This window comes from Tauraco erythrolophus, chromosome 1 (genome assembly GCF_009769465.1).
Source record: "Tauraco erythrolophus isolate bTauEry1 chromosome 1, bTauEry1.pri, whole genome shotgun sequence".
Classification (NCBI taxonomy): domain Eukaryota; kingdom Metazoa; phylum Chordata; class Aves; order Musophagiformes; family Musophagidae; genus Tauraco; species Tauraco erythrolophus.
Genome location: NC_141465.1, coordinates 7107333 through 7124049, shown reverse-complemented (window position 1 = coordinate 7124049; position 16717 = coordinate 7107333). Strand labels below are relative to the sequence as shown.

Here is a 16717-nt window from a genome sequence, read left to right as displayed (position 1 = left end):
GGTCTGGGCAGCGGGGCGGCTGGCGCGCGCGTCTCCCGGCCGGCGCTACCGGGGCCGGGGATGAGGGTGAAGCTGTGTGGAGCCGCCGGCGGGCGGCTGGGGACGCTGGCGGGCCTGGGCAGGAGCGGGGCCGCTGCCCTGGCGCTGCCGGGCTGCCTGCTCTACACGCGCACCGGCTCGGCGCCCCACCTCACCGGCGACACGCTGCAGGCGGTCCGCGGCGTCCCCGCCGTGGCGCAGCTCGCTCTGTCCTCCGTGTGAGTACCGCGGCCACGCTGCCGGGGGACGGCGGGCGCCGGCAGGCGCCGCGCTCCCCAGGTGTAGGGCAGAATGACGAGCTCGGTTGTCCCTTCGTTCCGTACCCATCGAGCTCGGTTGTCCCTTCGTTCCGTACCCATCGAGCTCGGTTGACCCTTCACCGCTCACCCATCGAAGGAGGGTGCAGTGGTTTAGTAGGACGCAGGCAAAGGGAAGGGACCAAGAGGGCTGCGTAATTTTTGAGTGTGTTGTGGCCGAACCTCTCTCAGCGATTTCATAGTCATCTTCCCAGCAGAATAACCAGCTTTAAAAGCAGCAAGCTCTCAAAACTAGCGGCAACTGAAAGGAAAGATTGCCATCACAAAGCTCGTTAGAACCTCCTCTCCCCTCCCTAGCTTCTGTACGCATTAGGAATGCTGCCTGGAAGGTCGCAGTGTGACCTCCTCTCCAGCAAGTCGGTGGTCACCAGTCAGTGCAGGTAAAGGCTCTGCCTTTTTGCCACAGAGCATGGTGCCCCAGTTTGTAAGCTGTGGTTCTTGAGCTCTGTGTCTCTGGTGTTCAGTTCCGTCTGTCCCTGCTTTGCTACCTGAGAGCTGGATGGTCATTACCAGTGCCTGAACCAATCCCAGTTCAGACAATGCACCAGTATGGAAACAGAAGCCTTAGTTATGAAGCCACCAATCATTCCTGATAGTCATTTACTTAGTTAATGTGTTTCTGTATTTGGATGCAGGGCAGAACTTCATGACGTCCTGGAAGAATACAAAGAAGGAGCTGCAAAATTTATCGGTAAAGTGTGTGTGTGTGTGTTTGCTTGTGTGTCTGGAGAGATAATGCAGGTGGGTCCTGCTGGCGCATTTTTGGGCAGTGCAGTAGGCATAGGCTTTCCACACAGGCATTTTTTCACTCAAAGTTGCACTAAGGAAGACTTGAAATAGTATGTTGTTGCTAGTGTGACCAGGAATCCTTCAAACAGGCTACAGAAAATACGTGGTTTTGCTTTATTTCTCTTTTTCTGCACTCAGCCTTCTCCTTGAGGATTTCAGCACTGACTGGGATGGGCTTAGCCCAAAAATTGAGACTAGAACTGAGAGAGGTTTCACTCTAGCCCCTAGTCACTGCTGCAAATGAATCTTACCAGATGCAATTTCTGACTTCTTTTGATGAGGAGAAGAGAAATTATCATGAAAATGGCCTTCCCCATACAGCTGTTCAAATATGTTTCCTGAGAGTCTCTATCTGCTCAAGCTGGCTTTTTTGATTCTCATAAAATACTTGGTTTCGTCTAAAGATTTCCAACAGGAAATCTTCATCCAGTATGAAGAATAAACAGGAACGTCAGATCAGTCTCAGCTGGTGGACACTTCTGCCTCCTAGCTGTTCCTGCTCTGAGAAGATGTTGCGGGAAGGGCCCTTGTTGGATTTGCGGGAGCTTTGAGGAACCAAAGAAGCAGGTGGAGAGGCTAATTTTTCCCCTGTTCTTTGTTACTGTCAGTTTAGCAGTCAGACTGTAGTTGCTTCCTGTATTCTTCTATTTTTCCATATTAAAGAGTCAGTTTTAGGAATAAACTTGATTTTACTTATGGATGGTCACATGCAAAATAGTCAGTGTTGCCATAGCCCTCAGGTGCTGCACCAAGCCTTTGTGATCTTCACCGGTCCCTGTACTCCATTCTGGGAGGAGTTCCTGAATGAAATCTTTATCTTAACACCTTGCTGATCAGAACGAGTAAAGCAGCAGTTCCCGCCTTTATTTCTCTCCCGGGTTTTCCCTCTGGCTGCTGTAATGGGTCGGGAAAGGCCTGACGGCGTGCGTCATGCAGCCAGGATCGCTGTTGTCGGGCTCCTGTGGCCAAGGAACCCGCAGGCACAGTGAGTGCAGGGCTGGCGTCTTGTGCGAACGGCTGTGTCGGAGCCTGGGTGGATGTCTGGGGAGGGAGCTCGGGGAGCTGGGCAGCAGTCAGCCCAGTCAGTGAGCTTCTCTGGGTTGCTTTGTTTGTCTGTATGTCTCAGGCCAAACTGGGTGTAGGGTCAGTCCTGTCGAAATGAGGACGTCTTTAATTTCTGTAATTTACTGATAGTTCTTTGTATATGCAATCCAGTGGACTGGGAGAAAAGCTTTTGAGTTGCTAATGCTTGAGTCAAAGCTGAGGTATTTTTATGAATGTTTTGTATGTGCCAGTCGCACATACATTGTGAATGTATAAAATAATGTAAATTATTACAGTTTTAAGCATTTTCGTCCTACATACAGCGACCAAGTTGTTTTTTTTTTAAAAAAAGAAAGCACATCAAAATTTTGGACGTACTTTGCTTATGTAATGAAATGTTATGCCTTGGATTTCCAAAGGAAGTTGGCACCCAACTTTCAATAAACTTTGACTGCTTTGGGACAACTTATTCCTTCAAGAAGAATTGAAAATCTCTTTATTCAAAACTTCTTGGAGGCTTCACCAATTTCAGTGACTATCTGTGAAGAGAAAACCGTGTGTCATTGAGACATACTGTGTAGCTTTCTGACATTTGAGACCTCCAATCTGGCAGGGATGATAAATTTTTCATTTGTGTAGCTGATCTGTTCTCTGACTAGACATTGTCCTTCCTTAAAAGTTCTAGACTTGAGGCTATTGTTCACTTTAGATTGTGTCAAATGTCTCCAGTGGGGCAGTTGAGTGGTCAAGTGAGTCAGCTGTTGGGTCTGGCAAATTTTGGTAGCAGGAGTATTAATCAAGAAGAAACATAAATAAAGGAGCTATGTAGGCTGCAAAACCAAAGGGTATTATTTGATGGCTTGTCCTGATGCTGCACTCTCCTCCCTGGAGCTAAAGCTGGGGGAAAAGTCTGCTGCCTTTGGAGCGAGAGATCAAAGGAACAATGTTTTCTTTGTCAGAGTGGATATGCTTGCATGTGGGAGAATACCCTCTTCCCTTTTGCAAATTTACTAACCACATATTTGCTTTAGCTTTGTTTTGATTCATGAAATTCTGCTGCCTGTTTTTTGCTCTGTTCCCAGGGATGCCGGACACCGTGCTGTACTGCTCCCTTCATGACCCGGTCACTCCCTGTCCATCTGGCTACAATACTAACAAGGTACAGTAACTGTAAAGGGTAAAAGTAAACTGTAAAGAGTCTGCCTAAAGTTCCCAAAAGAAAGCTGCCAGTCCTCCCCTCATCTGTGTGGGTGTGCTTAGACAGCCACAAGACTTTTATGCTTAATAGAAAAATAAATCTTTGCCCAAAGAGGAATGTCATTTACATGCTCGTACCTCCAAATAAATAAAGCTGGACGTTTTCTTACTTGGCAGTACATTCCCTGAACAGTTCCTGAATGGTTTAGTGGCGATTCAGATAGAAAGGACAGCTCTGGACTTCCATGCTGTTGTGGTTAATATGGTAGTAAAAGAAAATACATGTGTTTTAGCTTATGCGCCCTACAGGCGCGGGGTGATGCCACTGATACGCAATAAACCTGAACCCCTAAGTGTGTATTTGCAGTCTGCTACAGGCTCACAAAGGGGAAGAACTTGGTATTTCTGCAGCAAGGTGGCTCAGCAGTTCGAGAGTGCATAGTGTTGCGGATGTTTGCCCGTTGCATCCCACAGGCACACGCGTTTCCTGTGCAATCCACAGCTACCTGCTGCCTGCCACGGCTTTGGCCTGGAGGGGCCACTCCTGGCACCTGCTCAGGTACAGTCAGTCCCAAGGCCTGTTTGGGTATGGTGACGTTTGGTGCAAGGTCACTGAATGACCGAGGGTAACCACTGCCATCCAGCTGTCAGTGGATATTCCTGGCTGCTGGGAACAGGCTGAGTGCTGTCTCCCTGCAGGGAAGTAATTACCTGAAGTTTGTCTCACTCTTGTGCAGCTATGAGGTGATGGCAGCGATCTAAGCCTGAGTGTTGCAGGTTTGATTCGGCTCTTTTTGGTGTGGGGATTTTTTGTTTGGTTTTGTTTTTTAAGCTGGTGAAGATTTTTGTCACCTTATTGCAAGGCCTTCTGCAGCTGGATCTGTGCTGACAAATGCTTAGGAAAGCTTTTTGAAAGCACCAAGACAGAAAGCTCTGGGTTCTGTGCCAAAAAGCCTGGCCCAGGCTGGATTTAAATAATCGTGGGGTAATGCTCAGTTCTCCAAGCCATGTGGCTATTTTACTTGTTAAAGTAGCTTTTTTCCTCTGGAGAGCAGAATGAAGGTAACTAGACTTGACTACCCTGAGTGTCCTTTGCCTCAGAGAGCTCTGGCTTTCTTCAGCCTGCCTTCACCAGCTGGTCCTTGGTGCTCTCACGTAAGAGGCAGTAGGTACTAACTGGCCAACACACTGCTGCATAACAACGTGCAGCTGCTGCGTTCCAGCTGTTCTGCAGGTACTAATTTGGCATCTCCCTCCTCTGGAGTTGCTTTTTCTTTTTTTCAAATGGGATATTTACAAAAACGTTATTACTTTGAAGGCTTCTGTCTGGTTTTGTTACTCTAAATTTAGTGAAATTGGCTGATGAGGCCAAAAGTAATCAGGAGAAATGGATGGACGGATGGATAACAACAGATATGCTATATATTTGTGCAATCCTTTTGTTTTTTTATGGAGAACATATAAAAAAAAATTATTCTGCTTGTATTTTTTGCATCAGCTGATCAAATTCAATTTGTGAATTAGTATGCATGAGAACTGCACTGCTTAATCTGTCTGTCTGGCACAGGCTAGGAGAATGTGTTTAAACCCTCAAGCCCTAAAAAGTCCCCATAACACTTAAAGCTATAAGCTATTTCTGATAGCTGAAAAAAAAACGGTCCTCATTTAAACAAGCACTAATGGAGTTGCAGATGAAAAGAACTAACTTCTGAAGGGCTCAAGCCCAATACTTGACCTACTTGAATACTCCTTTAAAATTTTGGAGCTGCAGTGTCACAAGTCAAGCAGTAACACAACAAAAGCAACTGCCAAGCTGCACGCACAGGTTAATTACAGGTTCTGTGAAATCTGATGAAACGTGGTAGCACGCATAGCTGCGGTGGCTGCAGTAACGTTTTGTGCATCTGAAAGCTCAGTGAATTGAACAGGGACATCTATTAGCCCTGAGGTGTTCAGGTAACATAACCTATTCGTGCAGGTGCTTTTGTCTTGCTTTAAAACCTTTGGAGGGTAGCATGGAGTAACAGTGGAAGATGATTGCTCACACAGAGTGGAAAGTGTGTGAAGAGACTGAGAAGACTGGGTGTAAAATCCTAATGAGTACCTGCCGTTTCTTGCATTGGCTCGATTTGAAGGCTATGTGTTTCTTTCGTGCTTGATATTTCAGTCTCCTCTTAAGTGGCTGGAGTTGGGACCTAAAATAGCGTTGGATTCTAAGATTAAATTGCGTAACGACCTTTTGTATTCTTCCCAGTGTGTCTGTGTCGTTTATATGTACACGTGTATTCACATGGGTGGTAGGAATTCACTGCTCAGAAGAGGAAATATTTTCTTGGGTTTGCATCGTGTACGGAAAACTAGTGAGCTCTATTTCCCATCGCAGCCTTTGCTGTTTTTCATGAGATGGCAACATATGTTTGATGGGAATTAAATCTTTTCTTCTTATTATTTTTTTTCCAGTTGTGCCGCTAACTTGTGTGATGATAGGCCAGCTGTTCTCACAGACTTCCAAACGTGGAGAACTCACTGTGTTGAGTGTGATGGTTTCCCTAAAGAGTATTGCAGAAATCCCAATTCAGTCATTTATCTCCTTTAACTCATTGTGCCAAGTGCAGCTGATTGTCTGAGCCATGCTCCTGGAGAACTTATCTATGAAGTGTCATTCCAGTATCTGGTGTTTCACCAGACCAGTTCCTTCTCTCCTTTGACCCTTAAGATCTGTTAACCTTTGAAACTAATGTTCATCCCTGTTCTTCCTTGACAGACAGTGTCCCTGTGGGGAAACTCAGGGCGCATGGAAATGACAGCTTCCAAGTTCATGGACATACAGCGGGCCATCCAGCCAGACTGGTTCCAGTGTATCTCTGATGGAGACACCATTTCTGGAGAGCACGGTAGAAAAAGGGCCAAGAAGGCTGTGGATAGGTCACTTTCCTTCTTGGATGTATGCCTTCAGCTGCTAGAAGAATCACCGGTGAGGTCCCCAGAACATCAGGGCAGTAGCATCACAGCTGCTTTTTGGTCTGTGCTGCATCCTGGGCCAGTCCAGCATGTGATGTTGTAGGAAATCATGTCACGCATACATATCAGGGAATGCCCAGGTGACAGTCCTGGACGAGGTATAACCAGTAGCATAGTGGGTTTTCCTTCTGCCACTCTTTTTTTTTTTTTTTTTTAATAACTTGCCTCCTGCACCAAGATACTGATCTTTACTCGTTGAAGAGAACTCTTTATTTTAAGTTATTTAAATTTTATTTATTAATTTATTTTTATTTAAATTATTTTTTTTTTCTGCTATTGGACTGTAGTGCATTTTTTTCCACTTACCTTCATGCTATATACTTGGGCAAAGTAGGATCTTCTCATTCAGATCGGGAAAACTCATCTTTTTTCTCTGAAGTTCCTCAGTTCCGAGTGAGAGAGGACTTGCCAGAATTTTTTATTTCTTCCAGCAGCTTTGAAACTTCCCTCCCTTTTGGTGAAATGTGACATACTATTTGGGTCTGTAGTACAAAGGAAATTGGGTGACAGGAGCTGATACTGGTGTCCTCTGAAAGGCAATTCATTATGACATCTGGTGTCTGACAGCCAGGATAATGGCACCTGCTCTGCATTCTGCACTGACACGAGTAGTGCTGGAGGGCATCCATAAAAGCTGTGTACGAAGATGATCTGTGGTTATTGCCTTCTGTAGGGAGGTGGGCAGAATGGCACCAAAGTTGGGTTAGTGTCAAGGTAAGGAGCAGAATCTTGTCTCTCCTGATTCTATTTCTACCTTATGCTTGGACTTCACAGTGTTGTGTGGGGAAGAGTCTTACATGGGATGAAACAGTGTGGCTCTGGCAAGTTCCTGGGAATGTGGGGCTTAAGTAGCAGGCATTTGGAGTCTGGACTGTGAGATGTCTTGTGTGTCTTTGGCAGAGCACGCTCTAACACTTGTAGCTTTCTCCTGAGCCAGGAACTCCAAGGAAGTGTAATGTTTGGGGCAATCGAAGGTGGAGATATCTTGGAAGAGAGGCTCAGATCAGCCAGGGAAACTGCCAAGCGACCTGTGGGTGGCTTTCTGCTAGATGGCTTCCAGGGATGTGCCATGGCCAAGGAGACCAAGTTGAAACTGATAGCTTCTGTCACTGCAGAGCTGCCAGAGGATAAACCAAGGTAAGTTGTGTGGACAACATCCCAAGAAGTCCATCTGTCCTAGTATGAGGAGTATCTGCAGGCTGCTGTGCAATATCACTGTAGGAAATAATCACAGTATTGTGCAGCTCTGTGCGTGTGCCTGGCTGCTTAAATTCTACCACTGTCAGGCTGAAGTCTTCAACCCTTGTTTCAATTTTCAGCTGTGCTCACGCTGTGGGTTTGAATATTCCTGACATGACCTCTTCACTGAAAAACTCATGTTTCCAGTTCTCTCTGGTCTGAACTAGAGGAGAGCAGAGAGGGGTGCTGGCAGGACCAGCCAGCGCTTACACAATCTGTAGCAGCCAGCTCTGACCTAGTACCTGACACACGGAGCCTGTGAACCACCAGAGGTGGTGCAACCTGGCCCAAAACAATTGTATGCTCTGCTTGGACTGGCATAGTGTGGGGGTCGTTGTGTATTTCTGAGTTGTTAGTTATGCCCACCAAATCCATGCCAGAGACTGGACAGGAATGGCAGTGTTCTTGACTCTTACAAATGACTAACAGTAACTAAAGACTTCCAGAAAATGTGCTAATATTTGATAGGGGTCCAGAAGTAGAGGGGTTTCTTAGCATTGGTTTGAGCTTGCTGGCTTTTGCTTGGATTGCTCTTAGAAGAGCAGCTGCAGCAGAAGTAGTATGGGTGCTTTTTTTCATAGTTTCCTGAAGAGAGTGACTCAGGTCCCTTTCTGTAGCTGTGCTGCCCTCTGCTAGGGGAGCATTGCTCTGATCTAATGGTGTTCAAAAGGAAGTTAGATGCAAAAGCACGTGTCTCGTGTTGCAGCTTCCTGGGGTTTGAATTTTCCTGACAATTAGAAGGCTTGCTATGTTGTTGCCATCCTGTCTGGTTGAGCTCCTTAAAAAGGTCCCCTGGGAGCATTAGAGTCCAATCTGCTCAGCTAACCTTAGTGGCTACCAGTGCATCTGCCTCATCTATCAGATGGTTTGCTTGTCTGGTTAAGACAAATGTTTCTGACCTCTTTGTAGGAAGGAAGCTGGCTAGCCCTGAGGGGTCTTGTAAGTACCTCAAGTGAATTTCAGACAATCCCACTTTCCTGAATCACCGTTGCTATTCTGGCTGGATAAGTTGTTCTGCAGCTGTGTTCTACTCCAATATGTAATTCCATAGAAGACAAACACTTTTTGTATGATGGTGAAATGATCTTATGAGTGTGCTCTTTAGAGTCCTTTCGGATACCTAAAGACGCTAAAGTCTCTTGGTAAAATTTTATTTTCCTTTTCAATAGCATCAGAAGCCTTCGAAGAACAAATGTTTGTCCTTACCTGTGCAAAGGTAAGGACAAACAAAAGTTTTAGCGAGGGTTTTGATCATATATGCAGAGCTACTGTTTTAACTGTTGAATATCGTTCTCTCCCTGCCATGAGAGCCTGAAACATGAGACACTTATGCTGTAAACTTCTCTCGTCTTTATTCTGTGCTCATCAGTTTAATTGGAGTACTTAGAAAAGTGATTACAAATGGCACCTTGTGACTTCATTTATCAGCCCCTGTGTATTTTCCTAATTATTTGTTTAGCTCATTGCGATACATTAGCTTCTACTTCTGTCAGCCCAGCCATGCACCTGCAGAACAGGCACTGCTCTTTTCTCTTCTGCTTCACCCACTCTCAGAGAAGCTGCCAGCTAAATTTGGTTAAAAGCAGGATCTCTGTTACCATAGACGGCAGTCCAGCTGGGCTCTTCCTGGCTCTTAATGCCTTGTCCCAGGAGATGTTACAGCCCAGGTGTTTGGGTAAGTCATTTGAGCAGGTAGAGTGTAAGAGGAGGGGAGGACTTTTCTCTTTCCAGTGACATTTCTCGTTAGTGAATTCCCCTCCAGGCAGTTCTGCAAGTGCTATATGATGTGTCTGTCACCTGAAGGACTTGTGTCCTTGATCAGCCATCTACTGCTGTCTCTGCTGCTCTTGATCAAGTCTTTTCAGACTGTCTCCTAAACAGTTACCAAGCAAAGGGCTCCATGTGTCTGGAAAATGGTACTTCCCTGGGGCACAAACATGACTAAGGAAAATATCTGTTTTTCAGCATAGATGTTAGGTGAGTTTTGAATCTAAGTGTAAACATGTGTATGTGAAAGAAACCAAATCACTTCAAATGTAACAAACAGAATGAGATTTTTCTGCAGTAAATGAGGGATTATTGCTGTCTTCCAAATGGCAGATAAAGAAAAGCTGCTGTGTACTGGATAGGTTGGAGGTGGGGAACTGGAGGCACATAGGATTCTGAGTGATGACTCTTGTACCTGCTTGCGTTCTGGTTAGCAGTTGCAGGGGTAAGCTGCGCATGCTGCACTTGTGTCTTTTCGTTCAGGTGCCTGTTTGCTTCTGCTCAGAATATTCTATACTTGTCTTCCTGTGTGTCTCTTGCAGAATCATCCATGGTGTAGGCAACCAGATGAGGTGCTTGAGTGCATTGAAAGGGGAGTGGACATTTTTGAGAGCTTCTTCCCCTTCCAAGTGACGGAGCGAGGCTGTGCCTTGGTTTTCAGTTATGACTGCCATCCAGATGCCGAAGCAGCAGGTAGGCTTCTTGATGGTCATTGTAATTTTTACTGTATCAGCCAGTATTGTGGCAAGCGTAGTTCGTGCTTTGGAGGAATCTGGATCTGAGGTTTTTGTTCCTGAAATAAGTACAGTAACCACTGGAAAAATTGGGATTCCACTGTCAAGTGTTCTTTTTGAAGGTGGAGTATTTTGGTGTGAAACCTGTTGAGGAAAACTTGAGGCTTCAACCTAGGATCTGAATGTCTGATTACCCAAAACATGCTCAAGAATTTCTTAAACACTTACTGAATAGAGGGGGTTTTGTTCGATACCATTGGCAAATTTTCTATTACTGTTAGAAGTGAAGGCTAGACCTGTTAAGGGGAGATTTAAGCTACTTTGATCTCTAGGATTAATTGAATATGTGTCTGTTTTAATAATATGTTTTTGAAGTCCCTTCTTTCTAGCTGACAAAAGTTAGGGATCTCACTTCTTTGGTCAGCTTTCTTCTCTCCTTGTATTCATCAGCTCATATCATAACAAAAAGGAGATGTTCATAGCTAATTACCTCGTTATGCTGAGAGACAGGAGCATGTATATCACCCATTAAAGCATCTGTCAAATGTGTTTCAAGCAGCTGTTTTGTTTTCACCTATTAAATGCTTTTAATACAGAAAAACACTTTACATTTTTCCTCCTAGGTAGAACCTAGCAGCTTTTCATGTCTGGATAATTCAAAACCAGCTGAATGGAACAGAACATCTTGTTTCTTTGTGCTTGCTGCTATTTTTTTAACCCTTCTCTTAATTTGTTGTCCTTTACCTTGTCTCATCTTATTCTTGAATTGGAAGGTTCTGCATAAGGACAGTCTCTTTGTTCTGTGTCTGTTTAGCACTCAGTGGACATGGATCGTGCAAATAGTAATATTGATGTTTCCAGATATATCTCCTGCTTAAGAACAAATCTAAAAATGCAAACCTACAAAATTATGGAGTGATTTTTTTATTTTTAAGATAGACTGCTGAAAAAGCAATGTGGAATCTGTGTCTTCTGCTTTAGTGCTACCAACCTCTTTTGATTCTAATTGTTTAAAAAAAAAAAGGGGGCATCTAGATCTCTGAGCCTGATGACGGCATGAAAAGTAGAATGATTGAATGCAGATGAGTTGCCTGTCTCCTCTAACAAAAATCTCAATAAAATCAATTTGTTCAAGTGATTGCATTCTATTCAGCATGCAGTTCAGACTGGAAATATTTTTGACATTTTATTAAGAATTCAGCTCAGTAGAGCAGCAAAAAGTTATACTGTTGTTTCAGCTCTCACTATTCATTAGGTTTAGTAGATTAATTTTCACTTGTCTCTTGCTGTTTCAATAATCTAAAATTGTATTTGTGTTAACTAACCTATGAAAATTAAAGAAAAATAGTTGCTTGCTATAGGAAAGAGGTGGAAACTGATGGCAGGAGTTTTCATCTGGCAAGAGAGCAGCAGAAATGCCTACTGTAAGGTCGCTACCCTTCCTCTGCCCTTGCTGTCTGTTCATAAAAGGCAGTCGTGTCTTTTTTTTTTTTTTTTCCAAACAGATTTAAACCAAATTGAGGCCCAGGACCTGGAGAAGAATAGTGTTGAAGAAGACCAGGATGAAATCTCTAAAGCTGACCCAGAAATGACACCATTTGAGATATTTCTGAAGGACAAAAGGTACGTGAATATGTGAGGAGGGTACCGTGTCAGTTACTAAATATGATGCTTTTGTCCTCTGTATTTGATGGCATGTGGTCTGTAGCTGGATGGGAGACTTCATAAAACATGAAGGTGTTGAAGACGGTACTTCTGGACATTGAATGGAGAGTGTTGGACAAGTGTTGTAGTTTGTTGTCAGGCAACAGTGTATGGCTGAAAGCGCTGTCTTTTGCCTGACCTAAAGCCAGGGATTTTCTGGTCGTTTATCCAGCAGACATACTGTGGTCATAACTGTGTTCCAACTGAAAGACAGTAGGTTCGCAAAGGTTCCTCTCATGGCAGAGGAGGATACCGCCTTGTGAATAGAGGAATCAGTAAATCCTTGTTTCTTGTCGCTTCCTCCTTCGCAGACTGTGTGATAGCTAGCGAGGTGTGTCTTGCGCTGCAGCTTTGCTGTCAGGGAAGGCACGGATAAGGCCTCTCTCTGCTGTTAGCTGGGAAGTAGAGTTATCCTCCGACTTAGGTGCGTGGCCTTTTGGCTCTGTAGTGAGTTCTGGCATGGTGTTTGAAGTCCCATGTGCCAGTGGTGCTGGTCTTAGGTGTCAACGCATCTTACAGCAGCTGGATTCAGGGCTCAGGTCCCTGCATAAGGTCATGTAGTAACTGGATACTCTTTATTGCTTGAATGGGTCTTCTTACTTTTGATGTTACCCACCATTGCTCCCTCCTTTAGATACCAAGAAGACTTTGGTCCTTTGCTGAAAGGATGCACCTGTTACTGTTGTCAGAGGCACACTCGCGCCTACGTCCATCACCTCCTCGTGACCAACGAGCTGTTGGCTGGTGTCCTGCTGATGATGCACAACTTCCAGCACTACTTCAGTTTCTTCCATGCCATACGGGATGCCTTGAGAGACAATAAACTGGATCAGCTGAAAAAGCTTGTCTTCAGGCAGGCGCTTCAAGGGCCAGCAAACGCAAAGCCAGGCCAGTGAGTTCAGAGAGGACAGAGGAGGTGACACGCTACATCCTTATCTGGTGGGGCTGTGTAAGGTGGGCTGTCAGTGGAGTCACCTGGACCTGTTAGCAGTAAAATACCTTCCTTCCCAGAAATTGAAGGAGGAATGTGAAGAAAATCTCACTTCCTGGTAGGGAAGGAAGATCTTATTCAAAATCCCCTTTCAGTTAACTGGCTTGGTGCTTTCTTTGGGGTATGGAAAAGCCTGAACAGCTTGCCAGACCAGTACGGATAGCTTTGTTTTCAGTTACTCACTGTTGGTTTTCCATGTAGAAGGATAGAATTATTGAACTTGTGATTGAAAAAGCAGCGGGGCGTATACTTAGAATTAATACGGCTGACGTATACTTAGAATTAATCCAGCTGCTTGAAGGCTCAGCAGCTGTTTGGGCCTCTCATTCCATACCCAATGGATATTACAGGTAATTATTTTTCTAGAAAATCCTAGTGGTGGTGTTGTCCCATCGTGCAGCTCCTTGATGGAAGATGCCACCTCAGTCTAACACACTGTTCGCTGTGGCCATTGCCAGCGTTGTGTCCCTGGCAAGAACTGACTGGCGGTGCTGCTGTGTTCAGTGGCTCCAGGGACTGTATGTGTCCTTCTCGGGCCACCTGCAGTGCAGAATGTTCTTGAGGCCAGGAGGACGCCCTCCACATCAGCCTGGCCTTGAAAACCCCTGCCTCCAGAGTCCCAGTCTGCAACATTAAAGCCAGAAAGAAGAGAAGGAATTTTCCATTTCCTGCTAGAGAGGGGTTTTTTTTTGACTTTGTAGCCTTTCACCTGTATGGACTAAGATTTCACTCCCACTCTAGCATGTGGGTGATAATGAATGTACCATTCTTTCCAGCTGTCCTAGCACTGGTGAAATAGCAGGCTACACAAATGTTAGTGTGAGGTGGGGCTGTGGAAGAGATGCATAACAGGAAAAGGCATTTAGAAAAGGTTCTTGTGGCTCCTTGTTTTAAAGTATGAGTTAGTTATGTCACATTCCTCTTACTTATTTTTTTTTATGCCTCTTACTTTGGAATCCTGGATTTATTCATTTTATGTTACAAAGCAACAATAAAGAAATTTTATTACTCATTACGCAGGCTCCTCAATGTATGACAGAAGTGGTGTACCAGAGAGCTTGAGTGCCGTGCTCAAGATGTCTTCTGGAAACTTGACCCAGCAGCCTGACACAGGACAGTGACTCATCTAAGAGGAGGGTCCTGTCACGGAGCAGGAGTCCAAATATTTTCTTCAAAAGAATGCCATAATAGACCTGGAAGTGTTAAAGACACCTGCCCATCCCTCTCACCATAAGAACTCTACTACCTGAATTAAGCTTAAAAAAAAATACTACAGTTTAAGTTGCTGACCTTAAAGCAATGAAGGATTAATCTGCAGTTTGCTCTTCACCGTTTCTTTAAAGTCTTAAGAATTTAATATCTCACATCAGAATGATTTTACCGTAGAGTGTAGGGAGTTTTTAGCTTCCCTATCAGCATTGCCTGTGCATCCCTAGCTCCTTGAGCAGCTACACAATGGTGTCAGTGTCCTTCCTACCGTTCCAGCCTTATCCACTGTGTTGCACTATGTTTCTGTTCCGCAGGATCCTAAAGAAACGGTGCAAAGACTGTTCTACTGTTGTCTTTAAACAGATTATGGGAAATAATCCAGCCACAGAAACTACTTAAAATACAGGGCGAACGTCCTCATGCCAAGAAGTACCTTACGATTGTTAATGTTGATGCAGCACTGGGAAACTCGGAGATGGTGTCCTGGATATACAGCATGAGGTAGAAGGTATGCCTATCTTATAGGCCAGGGAATTCTAACGAAACAAAAGTGGTTTATGCCTCTTTCAAGAGGAATACAGGATATGATGGTAGTGTTGGGACGTTGCAACGCTTGCTTCTGCAATGTCTGGTTTTGCAATGTTGCAAGTGTCAGTGCAAAACCTTCTGGGAGGGGACAGTGACTATCTTAAAACTTCTCGTTCACTGACACTTTCATATCCACATGCTCACAATTACCGAAATGCATGAGTCAGCCCAGCACTCAGGCACCAAGACGCTTGTGTTCAAGAGGTCTATCAGGGACGCTCTGTGAAGACACAGAGGAAAAGGGGTGCTAGCTATTGTATGCTCCTTGCGTTGCCTGCATTCTTCTTAGGTCGGTAGCCTTATTGCCAGTTTTGGAGGTGCCATTTTGTACCCTTTGGGAGCTAGCTGTGATCTATCTCCCCATCCTGCCTTACCTCTGTGAATCATTAGTATATACTCATTTTTCTTGGTCTCCCAACCTAGGTGTCCTGAGAAGCTGCGCAAAGCTGTACTGGGATGTTAGTGACCCGCTAAGCCAGGTGCCAATAATGTGCCATTCTCAATAGCCCTTCTGGTCTTCCAGTTGTTCCATGCTGCTGTGTTCCTCTTTATTCTCCAGTTGTACTGGTCGGGTTTTCCTGTTACGGTTCTCTGCTTAGCTGGTATGTGTGTGCATGTGAGTACCAGAGCTGCACAAAGCGAACATGTCTAACAAATATGGTAACAAACTGCACTAGCCCTGAAACAATCTTAATGTGTTGTATTTACCTACATTTTCAGTCTGTCAGCCCTCCTAGTTCACACTGTAAAAATTACGCAACATGCTTAATGAAGAAAGTTTTTATTTTATTTCCAAGCAGAGATCTGATCTTTTTCAAAAACAGAATTCTTGTCCTAATATGAGGAAGAAAACTACTTGAAGAAAACTAAACTTTTCATGGAGAAGTGAAAATTTAAATGAGTAAGGAGTGGAAAAATTTCTCTGCTACTTTATGTAGCACAGAATGCTGCAAAAACATCCTCGGCTGCCATCCATCCCTAAATGGCAGAATATAAAAGAGCAGAGCAGAATACAAAAGAGAGGGTGCGTTACAAAAACGTTAGACCCTTGAGCATCTTTCCCTTAGCAACTTTTAGTGTAACCTTCCCCTTGATAAAGAAAAATCTTTCCTTCTCTTGTGTTTCCGATGAGAATAACTGGCAGGGCCACATGTTAAACGCCAAGTCCTGTGTCTTTCTGACTGCTGCATCAGTATTCTGCTCAGTAACTTACTCCTTTCAGAGCTATTTTCATATTGCAGACTCTTTAGCAGTTTCAAAGGTATGCTTTAAAATCTGTTAAGGAAAAAAAATAATGAAATCGTTTTATCACAAAAATGTTTTCTCCTTTCCTTCAGGTATGTAATTTCTTTCCCCACACGTTCACCCACCTCATCCATCCTCTAAATTAGTAGGACACGGGGTCCATGACAGGTTATATCAAGCCGTGTCTGACAGTTTCTAGGTCTGCTGTGCTGTGGCTCTACAGAATTGCAGGAGCTGCCCAAGACTGGAAGTGTTCTGGCAGGGTGTTCAATTCATTTCTACATCTCTTAGGTCCAGAGGACTTCCAGATCATGGAGTTTTTATGTGTAGAAAAATCTGTTCCAGGTATGTTTCAGAGGTGCTTTTAAGCATTGGGTGGCTTTTTTTTTTTTTTTCTTCTTGAGCTCTGTTGATTTTTGATTCATAACCTGAGTCGGCAGGCAAAGGGCCCCAGTAAAATGTTTAAACCTTCCTCTCAGTAATTTCAGAGAGGCTTCCTCTGTGATATGAAAGGCATACACAAAAACAGATGATGGTGCAGGCCAGTTTAATGGCCTTATTTGTAGTACTCTGGGGTGATCCACATAATCCACTAGGGACCTCCTCTCTTTTCTGGTAATGCAGCACTCCTTCAGACTATTAAAGATGTTTAGGCGCATGTTACCATCCTTCCTTAAGCACGTTCTGTAGGCATGATAGAACTTTCCAAACAAAAAGAGAATGAAGTTTGTCATGGTTTGATGTGGAGGGGGGGCTGGTTCTGGTGGCAGGAGAGGGGTTTTGCTCCCTGCGACCTCCCCGGTTTTGGAACCGGGTTAGGCTTAGTTCTGGCC

The 16717-nt window shown here is 44.5% G+C and overlaps 1 protein-coding gene across 1 annotated transcript; it reads left to right on the top strand.

Annotated features, from left to right (window-relative positions):
- The first annotated feature begins 60 nt into the window (after nucleotides 1-60).
- On the top strand, nucleotides 61-12895 carry QTRT2 (queuine tRNA-ribosyltransferase accessory subunit 2). The gene is given in 9 exon segments (XM_086620099.1): nucleotides 61-257; nucleotides 992-1047; nucleotides 3272-3348; nucleotides 6151-6360; nucleotides 7345-7544; nucleotides 9956-9972; nucleotides 9975-10106; nucleotides 11653-11770; nucleotides 12486-12895. Coding segments are annotated over 9 exon segments (1269 nt in total). The 3' UTR covers nucleotides 12748-12895.
- The last annotated feature ends 3822 nt before the right edge of the window (nucleotides 12896-16717 follow it).